Source organism: Anopheles bellator, chromosome 2, assembly GCF_943735745.2.
Source record: "Anopheles bellator chromosome 2, idAnoBellAS_SP24_06.2, whole genome shotgun sequence".
NCBI classification, from domain to species: domain Eukaryota; kingdom Metazoa; phylum Arthropoda; class Insecta; order Diptera; family Culicidae; genus Anopheles; species Anopheles bellator.
In genome coordinates this window covers 71,688,281-71,705,419 of record NC_071286.1, presented here as the reverse complement: position 1 = coordinate 71,705,419, position 17,139 = coordinate 71,688,281, and the positions used below count along the sequence as shown (strand labels likewise).

Below are 17,139 nucleotides of genomic sequence, written 5' to 3'. Positions count from 1 at the left end.
CTGAAATGGGAACGAAAGTAGCGTTGAAGAGCGAAACATGAGCAAACAAACGAGAAACGCGGTCCCATGCCGGGAAAACCGGTGAAAAGGTGTGCCAAAGCAATAAGTTTTCACAGGTGAGCATGAAAGAGGTTGCTCCCAAAGTGGGGTCGGTGAGTCAAAGGAGGTCGTGTCTTACTGCTTTGCTTGCGCCGCTCGAGAATGATTTATGTTGGGAATTTAAAGACATATTAATTTCTGCATACAAGAAACAACACTTCGCAAACGAACAGGCTGACTCAATTGAAAGACACATATCGTTTCGAATTTACCCAATTCCGAGGTGCCTTCAGAAAACGAATGGAAATGTTCCATGGTAAGTCAAAAATTATGGCGGTGAAGACTCTAACCGATGATTGATAGAGGCAACTTCCCATTACTGCACGCGAGCTGCTCTCAACCAGGGCACCATGGGCCCCCTAGCACTGATTATCCCGAACACCAAGGCCCTACTGCAATAGGTCCTTGCCGCAGGGGCTCGTGCTACCTGTCTGGTACGAACGCTATTAATATTCTGTCAACAGTCTTCCTCCCATTCTTCCCGTGTGAGCCATCGTCCTCGGGGCAACTCGTCCGCGAGTTGCCATTCGATACTTCTGCAAATTATGTCTGTCGACGGAGGTGCAGAGCGCCTTGAGTGCGTTCATACATCACGGACCACGAACTGCAACTCCCGTGAGAAACTATACGCATTCCCGCGTTCGTCTAACGATCGTATTCGGGGCGCCCGCAGCACCGTTTATCTATTCCGCTACGTTTGACGGTTTTTGTCAACTTTCTGCACCACCGAAAGCTCTGGTGACAGACGTCTAACGCACGACGGTGCTCGAGGGAAAATGGCCAACGCAGAAATTGATTAATAGCTTTTTGATCATTATCTGTGCCCGTGCGAAGATAATTGAATGGTACGCCGCAGGTGACGAAGGACCGGTGCCGGAACCAAAGTTAGGATTGTTGTCCATTAAGAGCAGAGCTTTTTTGGCTTTTTTGCTGAGCTGAAAATCGAAAACTTGAAGTCTGTATAAGAAAATAAAGTGGTACCAAATTGGAAACGTTTGGGAAATTCAAGCTACAAACGTAAACCTTTTTTCAATTCAATGCACATACAAAATTTGCTCAGATGAATAAGCTGGAGGTATTTTTTAAAAACAGGACACTACGTTACACATTCAACCGCGTTCGTGGTTAATCGATTTAAACAACATTCATTTCATTTCATTGTTACAAATAGGCCACATAACTGTCGGATCGACGGTTACAAACTGTCGGTGGTGTCCAAAAATTGCTGCTAATTAGTAAAAGTTTCAGTAGGCAACAATCTTGCATATCCTGGTTTATAAATTGCCATTCCACTTCGAAACCGGGTTGTGGGATACGTGACGAAATGCTTAACTCCGCATGATGGACCTTTCGGCTGTCTGTTTAATGTCACGTTTTTCAGGACTATGCCCAGTTCAATGTGGAAGCAAGGCGAAACGGTTTCTTCCGATTGATAGGTTACAAACACTACCGAAAGAAACATGTTTTTATGACTTTCCTACCTCACAGAAGTCGTTGCTGATGTACGAAGATGATGCCATGAGAGTTCCTCAAAGGTTATGAAAATGTTTGTTTTTGTTTTCAACTAAAGTTAAGTTGAATCAAATTTGGAAAGTCCTGAATATAATTATAGTATCAGCCGTGATTTTATAGCACGAAGGAAAAAATGCTATAAAGCTTTTGGAAAGCTTTGAACAAATTTAGTACAACGTCTCGAAGCTTTCGCGCATCCAACGACTTCCTGTATCCTGACGCAGTTTCGAACTTACCTGTGAGACAGTTTCTTTTCAACCATGGGTCCGGTTCGGATGTTCGTTTTCGGAGATTCGGAATGAGTTCCAACACTTCCGGTTCGGTTCATTTTGCACAATTTTGAGTTCATCTTCGTGGAATGTTAGTTAGTTACACATCGGACGGTTTCCTAGGCCTAGCGCTTCGGATCTGCTGGCAGCGTGGAGTTAGTCAGTTCTGTCGTAGAAAGGCATTTAAAGTGGTTCGCAGGCGTTAACAAAAAGCGTATCCTGTGACGACCCTCGAAGAGCGGCGATTTTATCATCGACAATAGACCCAGTGCCTTAGATGGCCAGCTGATTGCGATAGCGCGGTGGTTCCGGGAAGTCCCCAAGGTACTCCGAGTGCTTGATACCGAAACTGTAGGCCGGTACATGCCCGAGGTTGATCTGCGGAGCACGATGTGTGATAATGCGATGAAATGGGGCATGAGGTCCGCCGGATGGGTTTACAAAAATCAAGCACAAACAGGTACGCCGAAAAAACAGAACAACAACGGCCCCTTCTCACGTCCAAAAGTAGCGTTTCAAAGAATCGACTGCTCTGGGAGCATGCTGTGCCAGGTGGTTCGAGTGCCGGATGGAGAAGGTATAGGCAGGAATGCTTCGGAACGAGTTTAAACCCTACTTTCGCCACACAATACAACAAAACAGGAAACCGGTGAAACGATAAAAAGTGAAAACCGATAACAAAATGCGTGATATAAGGTAACATTCGTGACGGTGTAAGGTCGAACGAAAATAGAAACATGTTACGAACGAGAGCCGTTAAAAGCTGGGAGGATGGTCGTACCTTTTCCGGATAGTGTGCCGCCGGACCCGGCTTGAGGGCTTCGTCCGTCGGCCGACGGAAGCGGGTGGCCATCGAGAACATCGGTGCCCGTCTCACCAGCGGATCGATTTTCGCATCGTAGTGACCGGGACCGGGGAACCCAATGCACTCAGGAAGAGTCTGCTTCTGCCGGCCGGTGATTGTGTACGCTGGGGCCGAACGGATCGGCCCTTCCTTACTCGAACCGAGCACATTCGGGATGTGGTATTCGTTCGGGGCTGTGATTGAAACGAGTGGCGAGAACGCAAAAAATAGACAAACACGATCAAGATCATGCAGCCCATGATCACCTAATGGAGGACCCTCTGTTTTCCGCTTTCGAATAGGAGAACCCCTTTTCCCAGTATTTTGAGAACTAGAACAACACAGCACAATGCAGGTGAGCGGACGATCGCAAGCCTTTCGGGGCGTCGAAACCGTGTGCCACATGGAAAAATACTAGGCAAACAGAAGCATTACGGGAGCTGCTACGGAGGGATAGACCAATCAGGAAGTCGGAACACTCCACGCTCGAAAACACAACAGCAACGGAGCTACGGAACTAGAATGCAAAAGCGTAACGTCTACAGTAGTAGGAAGTGTCTGGCGACGGGGGAGCGAGATAGCGAATAACTATAAGGATAATAAAAACTAAATGCCATCCGCAGGTCGTGGCCGATCTTCTAGGCACGGAAGTGGCCCGTGCACACCATGCGCTGGTGTTGCACGTTGGCCAACTGCTTCACACCGGCGATGCAGTTGGGCACCAGCCCATCGCCGACGGTTTCGACGGAAGCCGATGCACGTTCCTCGGTGGTGGTCTTCCGCTCGCGGATCACCTTCATGCTTCCACCGGACGTCTGCGTCGTGGTGATCGTCTTCGTCGTCACCGTACTTTGACCATCACTTCCGTTCTGCACCGAGCCAGTCCTTGTGGTAACGGTGTTGCTACTGACGGTCGACGAACCGCCATTGCTGATCACCATCGCCTTGGAAGCAACCGACGAGTCACCATTCGTTATGGTTGTTGTTACTGCGTTCACTTAGGTGGCCAACGGTTAAGGTAACCAAACAGAAGAAAAGAAAAGAACCGAAAACGGTAAAAAACGATACGAAGGTAACGGGAGACCCACCGGGGGCGGTTGGCACTAGCATGCACAGAACAGTAACGAACGGATGCAGCACATGCACCCAGCCAACCGAAAGCGTGGGAAAGCGCAAACGAAAAGCAAGCATTACCTGGGCCATCGTGAGTGATCGTTTCGTGATTTACCTTCACGCCGAACGTGTAGGCCGGCGAGCAGTCGGTTTTGCACTTTTCCGGCTGATACGCCGAGGGAGCTGCAACGAGCGAGATATCGTTCAAGCGAAGGGTGGGGGGCGAAGGCGGCCATCTCACGACTTACCCGGGGTATCCTTGAGAGTTTCACCTTTATGCTTAATGCCAAAACTGTACGCCGGAGCGTGAACGATCTTAACCTTATCGGGATTGTAGGTGCCGGGAGCTGCGAAAAGACACAAAAACTTCGTGTAAGGATAATATTCGTACAGTCTTTCTACAAACTACCTGGCGATCGAACACTAGCAAGAACTACGAACGCTACTCACTAGTCAGTAATGAAAAGCTAGTGCATAGTGACGTCACTTTTGGAGCTAGCCCTGGATCGCTTACCTGGCACTTCGTTCGGTTTCTCTCGGTTCACCTTGATACCGAAGGGGTAGGCTGGGCCATGGTCTAGCTTCACCTTCTCGACCGAGTAGGTGCCCGGGGCCGGGGTGCAGTCCACCTTGTCGATGCACGGACGAACGCCAAACGTGTACGCCGGAGTGCTGTCCAGTTTGGCCGCTTCCGGTTTATAGGCTCCCGGGGCGGGTATATTGTCGATTTTGTCAATGTTCGGCCGAACACCGAACGTATAGGCTGGGTTGTGGTAGGTGTACTTCTCCGGTGAGTAGGCACCGGGAGCTGGCGTTGGGTTCGCTTTAGTCGTTTGCGGCTTCACGCCAAACGTGTACGCCGGAGTTGTGGAATCGTGTACCTTCTCATTATCGTAAGCACCCGGTCCAGGAATGAGGCTCGGCTTTTCTACGTTCGTTTTCACACCGAACGTGTACGCGGGAGAGCTCTTGTCAGTAACCTTATCCGCATCGTATGCACCCGGGCCAGGGATAGCGCTAGGTTTCTCCAGGTTCGTCTTTACTCCGAAAGAGTACGCCGGAGAGCTTTTGTCAGCCGCTCTGTCTGCGTCATAGGCTCCGGGTCCAGGAATAGCACTGGGTTTCTCCAGGTTTGTCTTAACACCGAACGAATACGCTGGCGAGAACTTATCAATCATTTTGTCCGAATCGTACGCACCAGGTCCGGGAATAGTACTGGGCTTCTCGAGATTCGGTTTTACCCCGAACGAGTACGCGGGAGAAGACTTATCCACAACTTTGTCCGAGTCGTAGGCTCCGGGCCCCGGAATGGCACTCGGTTTCTCCCGATTGGTCCTCACTCCGAAGGAGTAGGCTGGAGACGATTTGTCCCCCAGCTTGTCCGAATCGTATGCCCCCGGTCCGGGGATGGCGCTTGGCTTCTCGTGGTGTGTCTTCACTCCGAACGAATACGCCGGAGATGAGTTATCGACTTTATCGGAGTCATACGCTCCAGGACCTGGGACGACGTTGGGTTTTTCCTGATTTGTCTTCACACCAAACGAGTACGCTGGGGAGAACTTATCGTTTGCCTTTTCGGCATCGTATGCACCGGGCCCGGGAATGGCGCTCGGCTTCTCGAGGTTTGGCTTAACGCCGAACGAGTAAGACGGAGCCGTTCTGTCGTTCGTCTTATCCGCATCATATGCTCCCGGTCCAGGCACAGCATTCGGTTTCTGTAGGTTCGTTTTCACACCGAACGAGTACGCCGGTGACATCTTGTCGTTAATCTTATCCGCATCGTACGCTCCTGGCCCTGGGATCGATTCTACCTTATCCCGGTTGTGTTTCACACCGAACGAGTATGCCGGCACGCCGCTATCGACGCGATCCGCATTGTATGCTCCTGGGCCGGGCCCTACGTTGGGCTTACCCGCTTCCGGTCGCAACCCAAACGAATACGACGGTGATTTCCCGTCCAGCATCTTTTCCGCATCGTACGCTCCTGGGCCGGGATTGGCACTCGGTTTTTCCTGCTTGCCCCGTACGCCGAAACTGTAAGCTGGGCTACTGTCTACTTTGGCCTTTTCGGGAGAGTAGGCACCGGGCGCCGGAACGCCGTCCGGTTTGTCGATTGTCGGTCGGAGCCCGAAGCTGTACTTGGGCGCTCCGTCGTGCTGAGCCTTCTCGGGAGAGTACGCTCCGGGGGCCGGCGTCAGGTTCGGCTTCGCCACGTTCGTGCGCATGCCAAAACTGTACGCCGGCTGGTGATCTAGGTTCACCTTCTCCACCTGATACGCGGACGGGGCCGGTGTGCAGCTCGGTTTATCGTGATTGATGCGCATGCCGAATGCAAATGCTGGTGAGTGATCGATGAACTTCTTCGCCTTCTCGGGCTCGTATGCACCTGGTGCTGCAATTTGGGGAGCGATGGTGTGCGGTGTGCAGGCAGCGAAGCAGCGATGAAGACGATGGCAACGGAAAGCGGAAACAGAAACGTGGGATGATTGGGAAATTCAACTCTCATTACCAGTGCACCAGTGAACTGTGTGTCTGTGGCCAGCGGATCGGAAGGCTCACTTACCAGGATTACTGTTCGGTTTGTCGATTGTCGGTCGAATGCCGAAGCTGTACGACGGTGTCATTGTGAGCTTCACCTTCTCCGGCTCGTACGCTCCCGGTGCCGGCGTGTTGTTGGGCTTTTCGGCGATCGTCTTCAAACCGAAACTGTACGCCGGCCTTCTATCGAGCGCTAGAGCCCGTTCCGGTTCGTATGCACCGGGAGCTAAAAGAATAGTAATTGATGAAAAGGATCGCGCTTTCGTCACCATACGCTTACCCGGTGTCTCCTCGTGCTTCTCCGGTATCACTTTCAACCCGAAGCTGTACTTCGGTGATTTGTCTTTTAATACCTTTTCCGGCGAGTAAGTACCGGGGGCTGAAAGGATCCAAGCGAAAGGACAATGTTATCGCAGCCATACCGGAAACGATCACCGAACCTGACGGAACTCACCTGGAGTGTCACTGCGCAGCTTGCTTTCGGTTTTGATGCCAAACGAAAACTTGGGCGCACTATCTAGTACCACCCGCTCTGGTTTATAGTCACCGGGCGCTAAAAGATATTGCACGGTTTTGATTTTGCTGTTGCGTATCTCGAGGCGAACGAGCGCCCTTTCGCGGCATCATTAGTGGCGAGAGGGAGGTATTAAAGGAGGTACTTCCGGCAGAGAAAGCAATCAGGTTAAGGATCGGTTTGATTCGGTTTTTGTTTTCTTTTCTGTTATGTTTCATGTTCTTGTTCACACTGGAAATACAAACTATGCGCTACCTACACCGGGACTGATTCATGATGCAACGGGCTACGGGTTTCGGTGCAAAAACAGCAAAAAAAAACTTCCAACCAAATGGTGCAACAAGTGTGTCTAGCTAACAAGGATCTACCAGGAAAGTGGGGCAGCTACAATGCGCTACGGCAGCGGCACAAACCAAGAGTTCACCTGTGTTTTGCACTGTGTGTTATCTAGTTCTCATATGATTAAAGGGGTCTGTTTTTGTTCTGGTGGGCGTGTACATGGCGGTGATCTCGTGAAGGTGGCGCGATGGTAGAGATGAGTGGCGAAAGTGGAATGGCCGGATGGATGGTATGCTTCGTTCGGATGGATGAAATAGAGAACGTGAACCGAGAGATGAGATGTTTGGGAAGATGATCTGCATGAACCACACACGGACATGGCGCATGGCCATCCGCGGTTCGGGTGCTGTGTGGATGCGAGAAGTGCTCGACCCTCGTCCCCGCTGGTGGAAAGCATTTGGTCACCATCCCGCACATCAAGCGCCCTCCTTATGCAAAGCCGCAAGCCGCAAATACCTGGCGTCTGGCTGGTCGGGTTCGGTGGTTTCTTCACCCCGAACGTGTACTTCGGGGCCGATTTGACCAGCATTTTGTCCGACTTTTCGATGTTGTACTCGCCCGGCGCGGGTGTCAGATACTTCGGTATCTCCTTCGGGCGGCTCTGCAGACAGTACGCCGGCGGTGCATCCTTGCCCTTGCAGCCGAGCCCCGTGATGTTGTAGAGTGGGCCCGGGCTGAACGATTCCGTGCGCGGTTTATGACGCTGGCCGAAGCTGTAGGCGGGTGCGGCTTGCCGTTTGGAGTCTACCACTTTCGTACCTAAAATGGGCACGAAACAAACAGAGCTCAGAGTGTGGTTGCTGCGGACGAACAGATGTGCTTCCCCTATTTGAGACTAGCAAACGCTCATCGACGCTCATTCGCTAGCCAACCCATCGTCCCAGGAGCCGAGATACGTGGGAGGACCGGTTGGGGCGATCGTCGCGCCAGCCGCTTCCCTAAGCTGGCCATAATTCCGTTCGGGTTGCGAATAAATATTTATTACGACCAAACACCATACACAGGAAGTGGTACACTGGGCCGCCTAAAATCGGACCGACGTTCCGTTGCGCTCAGTATCGCCTTTTACGGTAATGTGGAACTCTTTCTTTGCCCAATGCAAAGCCCCCAATGCTTGCTGCGCACTTGCGCCCGCCGAGTCTCGGTACGTCGGCCGAACTTCCGATCGGTTAGGTCAGGTTGACGTTCGCCCCAAGAGCACGGCCTTCAGATGTCGAAAGACGGAACACATCACGTACCGATCGAAATTCAAACTGTCATTAGACGGTGGTGATCGATGATCATGGTCACCTAGTCAGCTGTGGTCGGATTCGTGAGCTGGGTTAACTCTCGCGGCGATCAGATATCCGATGCACCCACGCCGCGGAATCCACCAGCACCGCTGCTGAGTCATCGTCAACATGGGCGACTTACCGAGAAGCTGTGGTAGCAGATACTGTGGGCCGGGGCCACGGTGCTCGGCCGCGATCGGGCCGCGCCGCTTGGTCGGCGTCCAGGGCCGTTGCTCGAATCCGCCCATCACGCGGTAGGAATCTTTGTAGCGCCTCTTGAAGCTGGTGCTCTTGTGCTGCCGGTAGGTGCTGCTGACTCGCGCCGTGGACAGATGTCTCGTCTTAACACTCGTCTGGACAACCTGCGGATGGATGGTGAAGAGCGTTGTTTTATTTTCATTTCTCGACCAAATATGGCAGGAACCTCCAACTGAAACCGAATCGCCACGTCTCGTTGGCATCCAAGTAGCGGTGGCGGAAAGGTTTCCTTTTTCGTCGCTTCTTCGAACACAACCATACGCTAATTTACCATTTTGCTTCGAAACGCCTTTCAGCCGGGCACCGAAATCCAAGATAATACCGCGTGTTTGGAGGAGAGCTCACGGTAAAGTGGTAAAATTTCACACGAAAATTTCACCACCGGCGAGGGGCGGCCAAGGGCGTGAAGGGTCACACCGGGGGGGAAGGCAAAATCAACAACCTGAAAGCGAATTTCGAACGAAACTGTTTTATGTTCACTGCTCCTGTCACGCTCCTGCCAGCGCTCATGGCTTGCTGTCCGTTCGGTTAGAGCACCCGGTTTTAGTGTGTGCGAAAGGAGGCTACAATGAATTGGTCTTTATTTTTCGGTGATCGAAGCACGCCGAGCATAGCGTTTTGCATAATGTTTCGCGGATCGCGGATAGGAAGGGGCGGAGTTCAAGTGCAGCACCGTGTAATTAGCCACCCCGGTCACGCTTCGTTCGCTCGCGAGCCAGCGGAGCACACGGAGCAAGTTATAATTAGGGGAAACAGACCACGGGAAACGGGGCTGGTTTATTGCTTCCTATGTCCGGAAGAAAGCCCAACACTTTCCCTGCTTCGCCGTAGAACTTCTGTCGAAGTTTTGCACCGGCATAGGTTCGTGATTGCAGTGAGAGTGTAGAGGCCTTCGAACGAGTCGAACGTCAGGAGCTAGGCCTCGAAACGTCTTGCCCAGTGGAGAATGCAAATGATTAGTGCACCGTAGAACGCTGAATGCAATGAATGTCGTGAGCAGGGTGCATTATGTTAACACTGCGTTGTTTCGATTACGTTGCTGGTGAGCTCACGGAGCTGAGGTGAAGTATTAGTGAAGAATTTTTAGTATCGCCAAAGTATGAAATTGTTTGTTCTTTGTAGGAAACACTGCTGGCTGAAGGAATTCGCTGGATTCCTTCTCCACGCACTCAGCGATCACTTATGGTTTCAATTTCACAGGCCAACCTTGCCATTGAGTGGTCCATGAATGCCGTCCATTGTGGGTGAGTCGATAATCTATGTGCCCTCGATCGCACGATGCGCAAAGGGTCCGCTCGAATATAGGACAGATCGTCGCACATGCACATGTAAGAGGCCCTTTTGCGGTGCCGTCGTCTGCGGGGCCCAGCATAAGTTACGTTGTTGCCGGCAAAAAAAAAACTAGAAATTCCGGTCGATTCCTTGACGGCGTGCCGCTTGACGCGTCTCGTGGCGATCGCAGCCAGAGTCAGCCATTACCCGTGTAGAGCTGCCTTGGTTTTGGCGTATGAATTATTGCATTCAGCATCGATTGCTGGTCTCGCCCGGGCCCAGCGAGTCCGAGAGGAATTGATTATGTCACCCTGCCACCAACGAGACACCAAAGAGACCGCTCGCGCTCCTTCGTTCGCTCCCGGAGTCTGCAGGCTCTCGAGGGGGCTGAAACCGATGTCTCGTGGCATTTGCCGGCTTTTGGCCGTTTGTCCTTCGGATGCACCGTATATGGTGCCAGAGGTTGGCGTCCGGTTTGCGTTGCCGATCGATCGCCGGGTCTCCGCAAGTGTCCCAGTGGAGTTGCGCAGCGCATTGTTAACGGCGCTTGGTTTGGTCCCCTTTTCGAGGCTATTCTTTAACTATCCCGCGCCGTTTGTGAAGTCGATATTCTTGCCTTCTAAGGGGGTGCGCGCAGACACGAATAATACAGGACGGGGTGGCCGAATATAGACAAAGATTGTAGTATCGGCCCGTGAGTGAAACCCGAACCACTCGTAGAGGACATTAAAAACGAATCAAAAACACTCGCCGAAAATAGTAAAACTAGCCAATCAGCCGTGCATTGTGGCGAAAGGTCATTTTGCGAAGAAACACCTCAAAACAGATTTCAACACATTTAAAATGGTTTCAACATGAACCTTAATTAATAGGTTTAAGAGTAATGGGTATTATATGTTCAGTAATACAAAATTCAGTAATACACATGTGCTCTTAAACACTGTTCGAGTCGTGGTCGTGGATTTCCAGCGACTCCATCAAGGATTAAATCGGACACGCTATGTCTTAATCTTGGTTCAATTTGTTATTAATAGCTTCGCAAAATAGAGTTCCACTTTGTTGCCCAGTTGCGTCATGCAGCTGAAGGAACCATTCTGGTTTCATAATCTTGCCGGAACGCTGAATGCGCCATTCTCACGCTCGTTCTTGCATAATGCAGCCCAATCAATCCGACGACAACACGACGACTATTTAGAGCGCCGCGCATTTAAACCCCGGGAAAGGGAATCCTGCTTTCCGCGGAATGCTGCCGCCAGTTGCCCAGAGGGACGTGTTGTTTTTTAGTTATTTTTCTCTGCTCTCTCTTAGCGCCTTAAAGTGACGACAACTTCTTCGGTTGCGCCAAAAGTGGCCAAAAGCAATCATCGGAGCCCGAGAGTGGGTCTCCCGGTTGGAACAACGTGCCACTTGTGGCTTCAAGAAAAAAAAAATCAAGAGAGCTTTAAAAGAAAAGGCAATCGCATAACTAATTTGTTGTGGCCAACATGCCGCCTCGGGCACTTTTCATTCTTTCGTTGCTTGTTTCGTTGCTTTAACTGGCCCCGGTGACCCGGCAAACTGGCTGCAGGTGAGATTCTCGTCCTTACTTGGTAAGGTGAGTGATCGTAAAGCGAGGGGACAGTGCGAAATGAGCTGCCCCCACTCAAAGTCTCATCAACCGACACGCGTAACAACCGTGTTCCTTTTTTATTGTGCAATTAACAGCGCTATCAGTAGCGCCGATTGAAAAGCGAAATTATTTGTGGGGCTGTAAAATGATTTTGCTGCGCTGGACGGCACACGCGACGCGCAGGGCAATGTTTTATGCTCCCGGGGGCCTCCTTCAAGGTAACGTCACCTGCATTCGGTCGGAACATTAAAGACGCTACTTGGAACTGGGCCATGCCATGGCCCTTGCTGGTTGGGAAGAGTGGTGGTAAAAGAAATCATGTCCCTGACGTCGGTTGCGGCTCTCGGCGTGAGTGCTTTTCGCAATCCCGCAAGAAGGGTTGCAGTTGGGGTGTTTATTTATGTAAATGAGATTTCCCATTGTTTCGAGTTCCCTTTTTGTTGCTTTTTTACTGCAAAGTGGACAAACCGACCGTCAGAACCGAGTCGGATTCAGAACGTCCCCGTGAAGGACTCGGTCATGATGGCAAGAAATGGCAAGTGAAACAAAATATGGGTTCAATGTCAGAAGTGGAAGAGCAAATACCGCAAGGTGATGGCCGTCGTAGACGACGACAGGAAGTGACTAATTTATGCAACGTTCGTCACGAACCCTGTCTCGATGGACCTCCTTCTTCTTGCTTGGCTGATTTATTACCAATTTTTCTCTGCTTTCTCACGGAGAAAGCAAAACCACGTACAAATGCTAGGTTATGTTTCGTTTCATAGTTCGAAAAATGTTATGATTATTAAACTATTCTTCACTGGGGCAATTAAAGAAAATAATCCGTTTGATCGCCCCTTATTTACTTTAAAAAGATCAAATAATTAACGAACTTATTAGCGATCGCTAAATGGCCAACAAACCACAGCTGTGCACCTCGCCGTGCGTGAGCTGTTGAAATATGTTTCCTGTTCACCCAATTAGACCCACGCAGAACCGGCCACCACCTCCGGACTGGAGCTTAATGCTCGCACCGAGAAGGTGCTACGGTACCACGGAGCAACCGGCTAATTACGGGTTCCCGAACCACTGAGGGCGGAAGGATTATTTCTGCACCTCCTTCATGGCGAACGGAATTTGAATATTGTTTCTTGTGCGATCCGCATTAATCAATTAGTGTCCTCGGTTGACGTCGTCTTCCGCAATGCAGGCAATCTCAGGGTTGAGCCTTGTGGGTGGTCAGTTAGCATAAGTGTCTGGGCTGACTCGCAAACTCTGACATTGACTTTGACGCCCTCGTTTGACGCGAACTGCACCCTATTGCGTGTCATGTAGTTGCTGATCGATTCTGTGCCCAAACAATGTTTCAATTCAATCTTTTACGAGCAAATCCGCAAGATGGTGCTAAAATGGTGGCACGTGAAGTTGAACACGAGATAGCGTAATTCCTTGATCTCTCTTTTATTGATGCAAAATATCAAATCGTGAGAAAATGGTCGCAACCTCCTTTTTCAGACATCCGTGGGCACCGGCACCATGTTGGGCAGTAAAAATCTCCGGTGGCGCTCCCACACGTGCCAAAGGCATGGCCTTAAATTTCACCGTAACGTAGCGAAAGCAACAAAACTCCCCATTAAAGCAAAACACAGCGTTCCCGATGCGTCATTTGGAAGTGTTTAAACATTCAAGTCGATTCGTCGGACAGATTAATCATAAAACTCTGTGGAAGACCAAAATATGCGAAGAACGCAGCGCGCTGTACAACTTTGTCAACACGCGTTGTTGTGTTCGTTGCTGTGACCTCCGTTGCAGTCCCTCGAAAGCCTCAGCGCATTTACATATTCTCTCGGGCCAAAGACGAGGAGTTTGGTGGCAGGGCTGAAAACTGAAACTCGTTACAAACTGGTTTCCCCACGAGATGTCGTTCGATTCTAGAGCATCGGCACCCGCACGCCACGCAGTTAATGGAAGCGGAGCTGGAAACGAGAGGTTCTAATTTGCAAAAGTTTCAACCCCCTCTTGGCGACGAACAGGCTTCTACTATCGAGGGCTTATTCAAACTCCAAATGGTAAATCGGTGGCAGAGGGACTCCTTTTAAGCAGATGTACCCGTTGTTTGTTAATGTTTCTTTTAATTCCTCTGCGTTACTTTATCATCGTAAATTTATCAACTCCACCGCCATGTGGTTACGATCCGATGGCACGCCAGATCCAAACTATCGAAATGGGAACTATCCCAGTCCTGAACAAACATGTCCCACGCTCCCCTCAGCGAGGTAGGTATTTCCCCATTTCCTGCTCGCGAATCATGTTGCGTAGGTTACTTCTGACCTAGTTTTGCAGTGTGGCCGTGCAGTAATGTCGGCAACCCACCGGCGGGCTCATCGATGCAGTGTGTCACGTCGGAGTCCGCAAAACCTTCGAAGGTCGGCAACCAAGGCTAGTTACCGATGCTATCCGGCCGGAAGGGTTCGGTGTCTGCAATAAACTCCACGGTAACAGCACCGTAAACAACCGTCGGCTGGAGGGTGGAGGACTTAATTCAAAACCCGATTCGAAGCACCCGGTCCCTGGCGACCGCAAATCCAATTCGACATAGTAAACTATCCGTTTCGATGATAATTTGGGAAAGATTGCAGAAAAGAAATTTGCATTTTTCGTCCACAACAGGAACCGGTTCCGTTGAACCCGAAAGGAGCGTGTAAATTAGTAAATGGTTCGGGGCATCTTTAGCTGCGATCGATCGAGCCGTACTCCGGATTGTGCTGCGGAATATTAATGCTTTTTAGCTTCTCAAGCGAGAGAAGCTTCATTAAAATATTGATCTTTTCCACGATCACCCAAGGTTAATTGGACGGAGGTTATTACGAAAGCAACGATTTTCTTCGGTCATGATTGAATCATCAAACGGTACACAATCCATCACGGAAAGGACAATTGGCATTCTCGGCACTTCAGTCGGTGACACGCCATCGGCAAATTCAAGTAACGTGCTGGCATTTTCAAGATGATGACCACTTTTTCGTTAGTTTCGCTGAGAATCGTTTCGAAAAATGCTTTCCATTAGGTGTAATAAACTGCTGATGAAACGACACGCCAAGGCTGTTTCGCCATCGTCATAAAAAAGCGTTCAACTAATATCTCGATTCTACGGCCGTGTGTAGAATAATTTCGGTAACCCTTTGGTAACAATTCCATTAAACGAGAGTCGAAAATCAGTGTCGCAAGTATGCTGAGTCCTTACGCAGACCCCGGAAGGTCCGAGAAAGTTCGCACCGATTTCGAACCGCGGTTCGCGAGGTGTCCTGGCAACAGGACGCCTTGTTTTTGCGCCAGACCGACTCGTCGGTGTTTATTTTATTTACCTTGCCGTGGCTGGTGCGATTTTTCTACTCACTCTCCGGCCACCCTTCGGTAGTATTTTGATTTCGCGCACCACGCCACGGCTGACTGTAACCGTGACATCAAGATAGATCGATAAAAAATTTCATTCGCTGCACGCCAAATTCCGGTGCACCTCACATGCGTTCCTCGCATTCCAGAAAACAAGTGGCGATTGTTAAAGTTTAATGTTAACGTAGGAAAAATTCGGAACAAAGTTAACTCACAAACAATAGTTAACACAAGCGAAACACGTTAATCACAGATCGAAATGAAGGCAGATCGAACATTGAGATGATGCTTGAATGGAATATTAATTGCGAAAGGCGAACCAAAACGGTTAAACTTCACTTACCACGCGGGATGCCTTTCACCGATGGTCTGGTCAGAGTTCTATTCGAGTTTCTCAATGATTCGATACCTCGGCCACTAGACTGCAACGGTAAGCAATTAAAAGGCGTAACTTTAGTACACAATAGACAGTCTTTTGATTTTAGTACACTGTTAATTAAGCGACAATAAAGTTTTTTAACCAACGGGTTGCTTAGATTGAATTCATGCAGCATTTGAGATGCGTTTCTAAAGTCCTGCTTTGGCCATTTCACATACTTCGAAAACACAGAATATTGCAATACAAAATTGACACTTTTTTGGTTTGTCGTTCACAGTATTCACAAGCACACCATTTTTAGTCTTTGTTGTTTCACAAGTAGAAGTATTTCCACACCGTTACCTTAGGGATGCGTTGCCGATCGTTATTCGCGTTCGAGTTTCGTTGTTCTGTTCGCACGGACTGCCGCGAAAGCAATGAGCAATGGAGCCATCCGGGCAAGTACTAATATAAGCTCTCCGGTTAGTAGAACGCCCCAGTGAACAATTTTGAGAGCCCGAAGCTGCCCCTCTGCCTGCGACGCGGCGGAGGAAGGCTGAGACGAGTGAGATCGAACGCCCCTCTGCCTGCGACGAGGCCGAGGGAGGGCGATCTCGCAGCGTACGAAGTGAGCATGAGACGCGTTCGTTGGTTGCCGGGGAAAGAACGGAAGGAATCCCCGTGAGTTTTCAAATCCCCGTGAGTTTGCAGGTCGAAGACGAACGTTGGAGAGAAAGAAAAAGGAATAGAAATAACAGAGACAGCGAGATCGTGGCAAACTCCCGAAGTACCGAGGGTCCGACAGTCTCTCTTTAAGTTTTGGTGAATCGGGACGAAAACTCTGCCTCTGTTTTTTCTAAGTGCCAAGTGTAAAGTACCAAGTGCTTGTGCTTCTCTGTCGATCACGGGTGATCCTGATAGAAATAATTCAGGTAAGTTTATTGGACAGTATTTAGTGACACCCAAATAATGTTGAAATGTTTTCGCTTTGCTCGTTTCAGATGTCCAATCAGATGTCCAGATGGGATGCAAAGGATACGATGCAATGCATTTTTCTAAGGCGCCGAAAGCAGCTACGCACCAAATTGTGAACCGCTAGTGCAGAGTGAAGAGTGTATGCGAAAAAAGAGAGAGAAAATATATCGAAATGTACCGACCAAATATACGAACTGTTTCATTTTGGTTAGGGGGAATATGGGAGAAAGAAAACGAAAAAAGCGAGAGAACACACAGGTGAGAGACAGGGGGCCGCTCGGTGAGAGAATTTAAACGGCTCCTCACTCCATGGACCTTTCGGCTCCTCACAGCGATTCTTTCATATAACGCTATATGGGGGAAGGTATTCGAGACAGCCGTTCGGAACCGAATGAGGACCGGATGAGGAGTGGATTTTTTGGTGAGAAGAGCGAAATTGTTCACTGGGCGGTGAGAGCCTCAGCAACTCACAGCGACTACCCGATTCACTCGATGAGAACCCACTTGTTGGTTGTTGGGCTTTGTCGGTTCGGAATAAAATCAAAACAATCCGATCTACGAACGTTTCGAGAGAAGCGCTGTATTCAGGAGAGAGCTTTTGAACGCAAGAGCGAAAGTCAACAACATCTTGGGAGCTCTGTGTTGGAAAAATACTATACCCCAGCAGTGAGTTGCTTTCTGAGAGCCAACCGGAACATCGCTTTAAATGTCTCGAAAAAAGAATCAAAATTTATCTTGCAAACGCGTAAATTAGTAATCTATCACATCATAAATGTATCACCCATCAGTGTGT

At 49.8% G+C, this 17,139-nt stretch overlaps 2 protein-coding genes across 2 annotated transcripts; both read right to left on the bottom strand.

Annotated features, from left to right (window-relative positions):
* Window positions 1–1,948: 1,948 nt before the first annotated feature.
* On the bottom strand, window positions 1,949–3,131 carry LOC131211000 (outer dense fiber protein 3-like). Its single transcript, XM_058204335.1, has 2 exons — window positions 2,662–3,131; window positions 1,949–2,258 (listed from the first exon to the last, which is right to left on the bottom strand). Exons 1-2 carry the CDS (start codon window positions 3,127–3,129, stop codon window positions 2,154–2,156), a joined length of 573 nt encoding a protein of 190 aa, XP_058060318.1. The 5' UTR covers window positions 3,130–3,131; the 3' UTR covers window positions 1,949–2,153.
* Window positions 3,132–3,351: 220 nt separating this feature from the next.
* LOC131210999 (uncharacterized) lies at window positions 3,352–15,783 on the bottom strand. The gene is made up of 11 exons (XM_058204334.1): window positions 15,735–15,783; window positions 15,357–15,435; window positions 9,029–9,199; window positions 8,642–8,861; window positions 7,685–7,987; window positions 6,830–6,928; window positions 6,401–6,754; window positions 4,352–6,229; window positions 4,086–4,184; window positions 3,919–4,020; window positions 3,352–3,721 (listed from the first exon to the last, which is right to left on the bottom strand). The coding sequence occupies exons 3-11, from the start codon at window positions 9,029–9,031 to the stop codon at window positions 3,363–3,365; spliced, it is 3,417 nt and encodes a 1,138-aa protein (XP_058060317.1). The 5' UTR covers window positions 9,032–9,199; window positions 15,357–15,435; window positions 15,735–15,783; the 3' UTR covers window positions 3,352–3,362.
* Between the last annotated feature and the right edge of the window lie 1,356 nt (window positions 15,784–17,139).

Bases quoted from the DNA above. Each gene is read 5' to 3' on its own strand.
- LOC131211000 (XM_058204335.1), bottom strand. From the start codon at position 3,129: ATGTGGCACACGGTTTCGACGCCCCGAAAGGCTTGCGATCGTCCGCTC. The intron at 2,259-2,661 runs GTACGACCATCC...CGTGCTCCGCAG, and splicing joins CGGCACACTATCCGGAAAAG to ATCAACCTCGGGCATGTACC.
- LOC131210999 (XM_058204334.1), bottom strand. The intron at 6,929-7,684 runs GTATTTGCGGCT...AATATCTTTTAG, and splicing joins CCCGACCAGCCAGACGCCAG to CGCCCGGTGACTATAAACCA. The intron at 6,755-6,829 runs GTGAGTTCCGTC...GGATCCTTTCAG, and splicing joins GCTGCGCAGTGACACTCCAG to CCCCCGGTACTTACTCGCCG.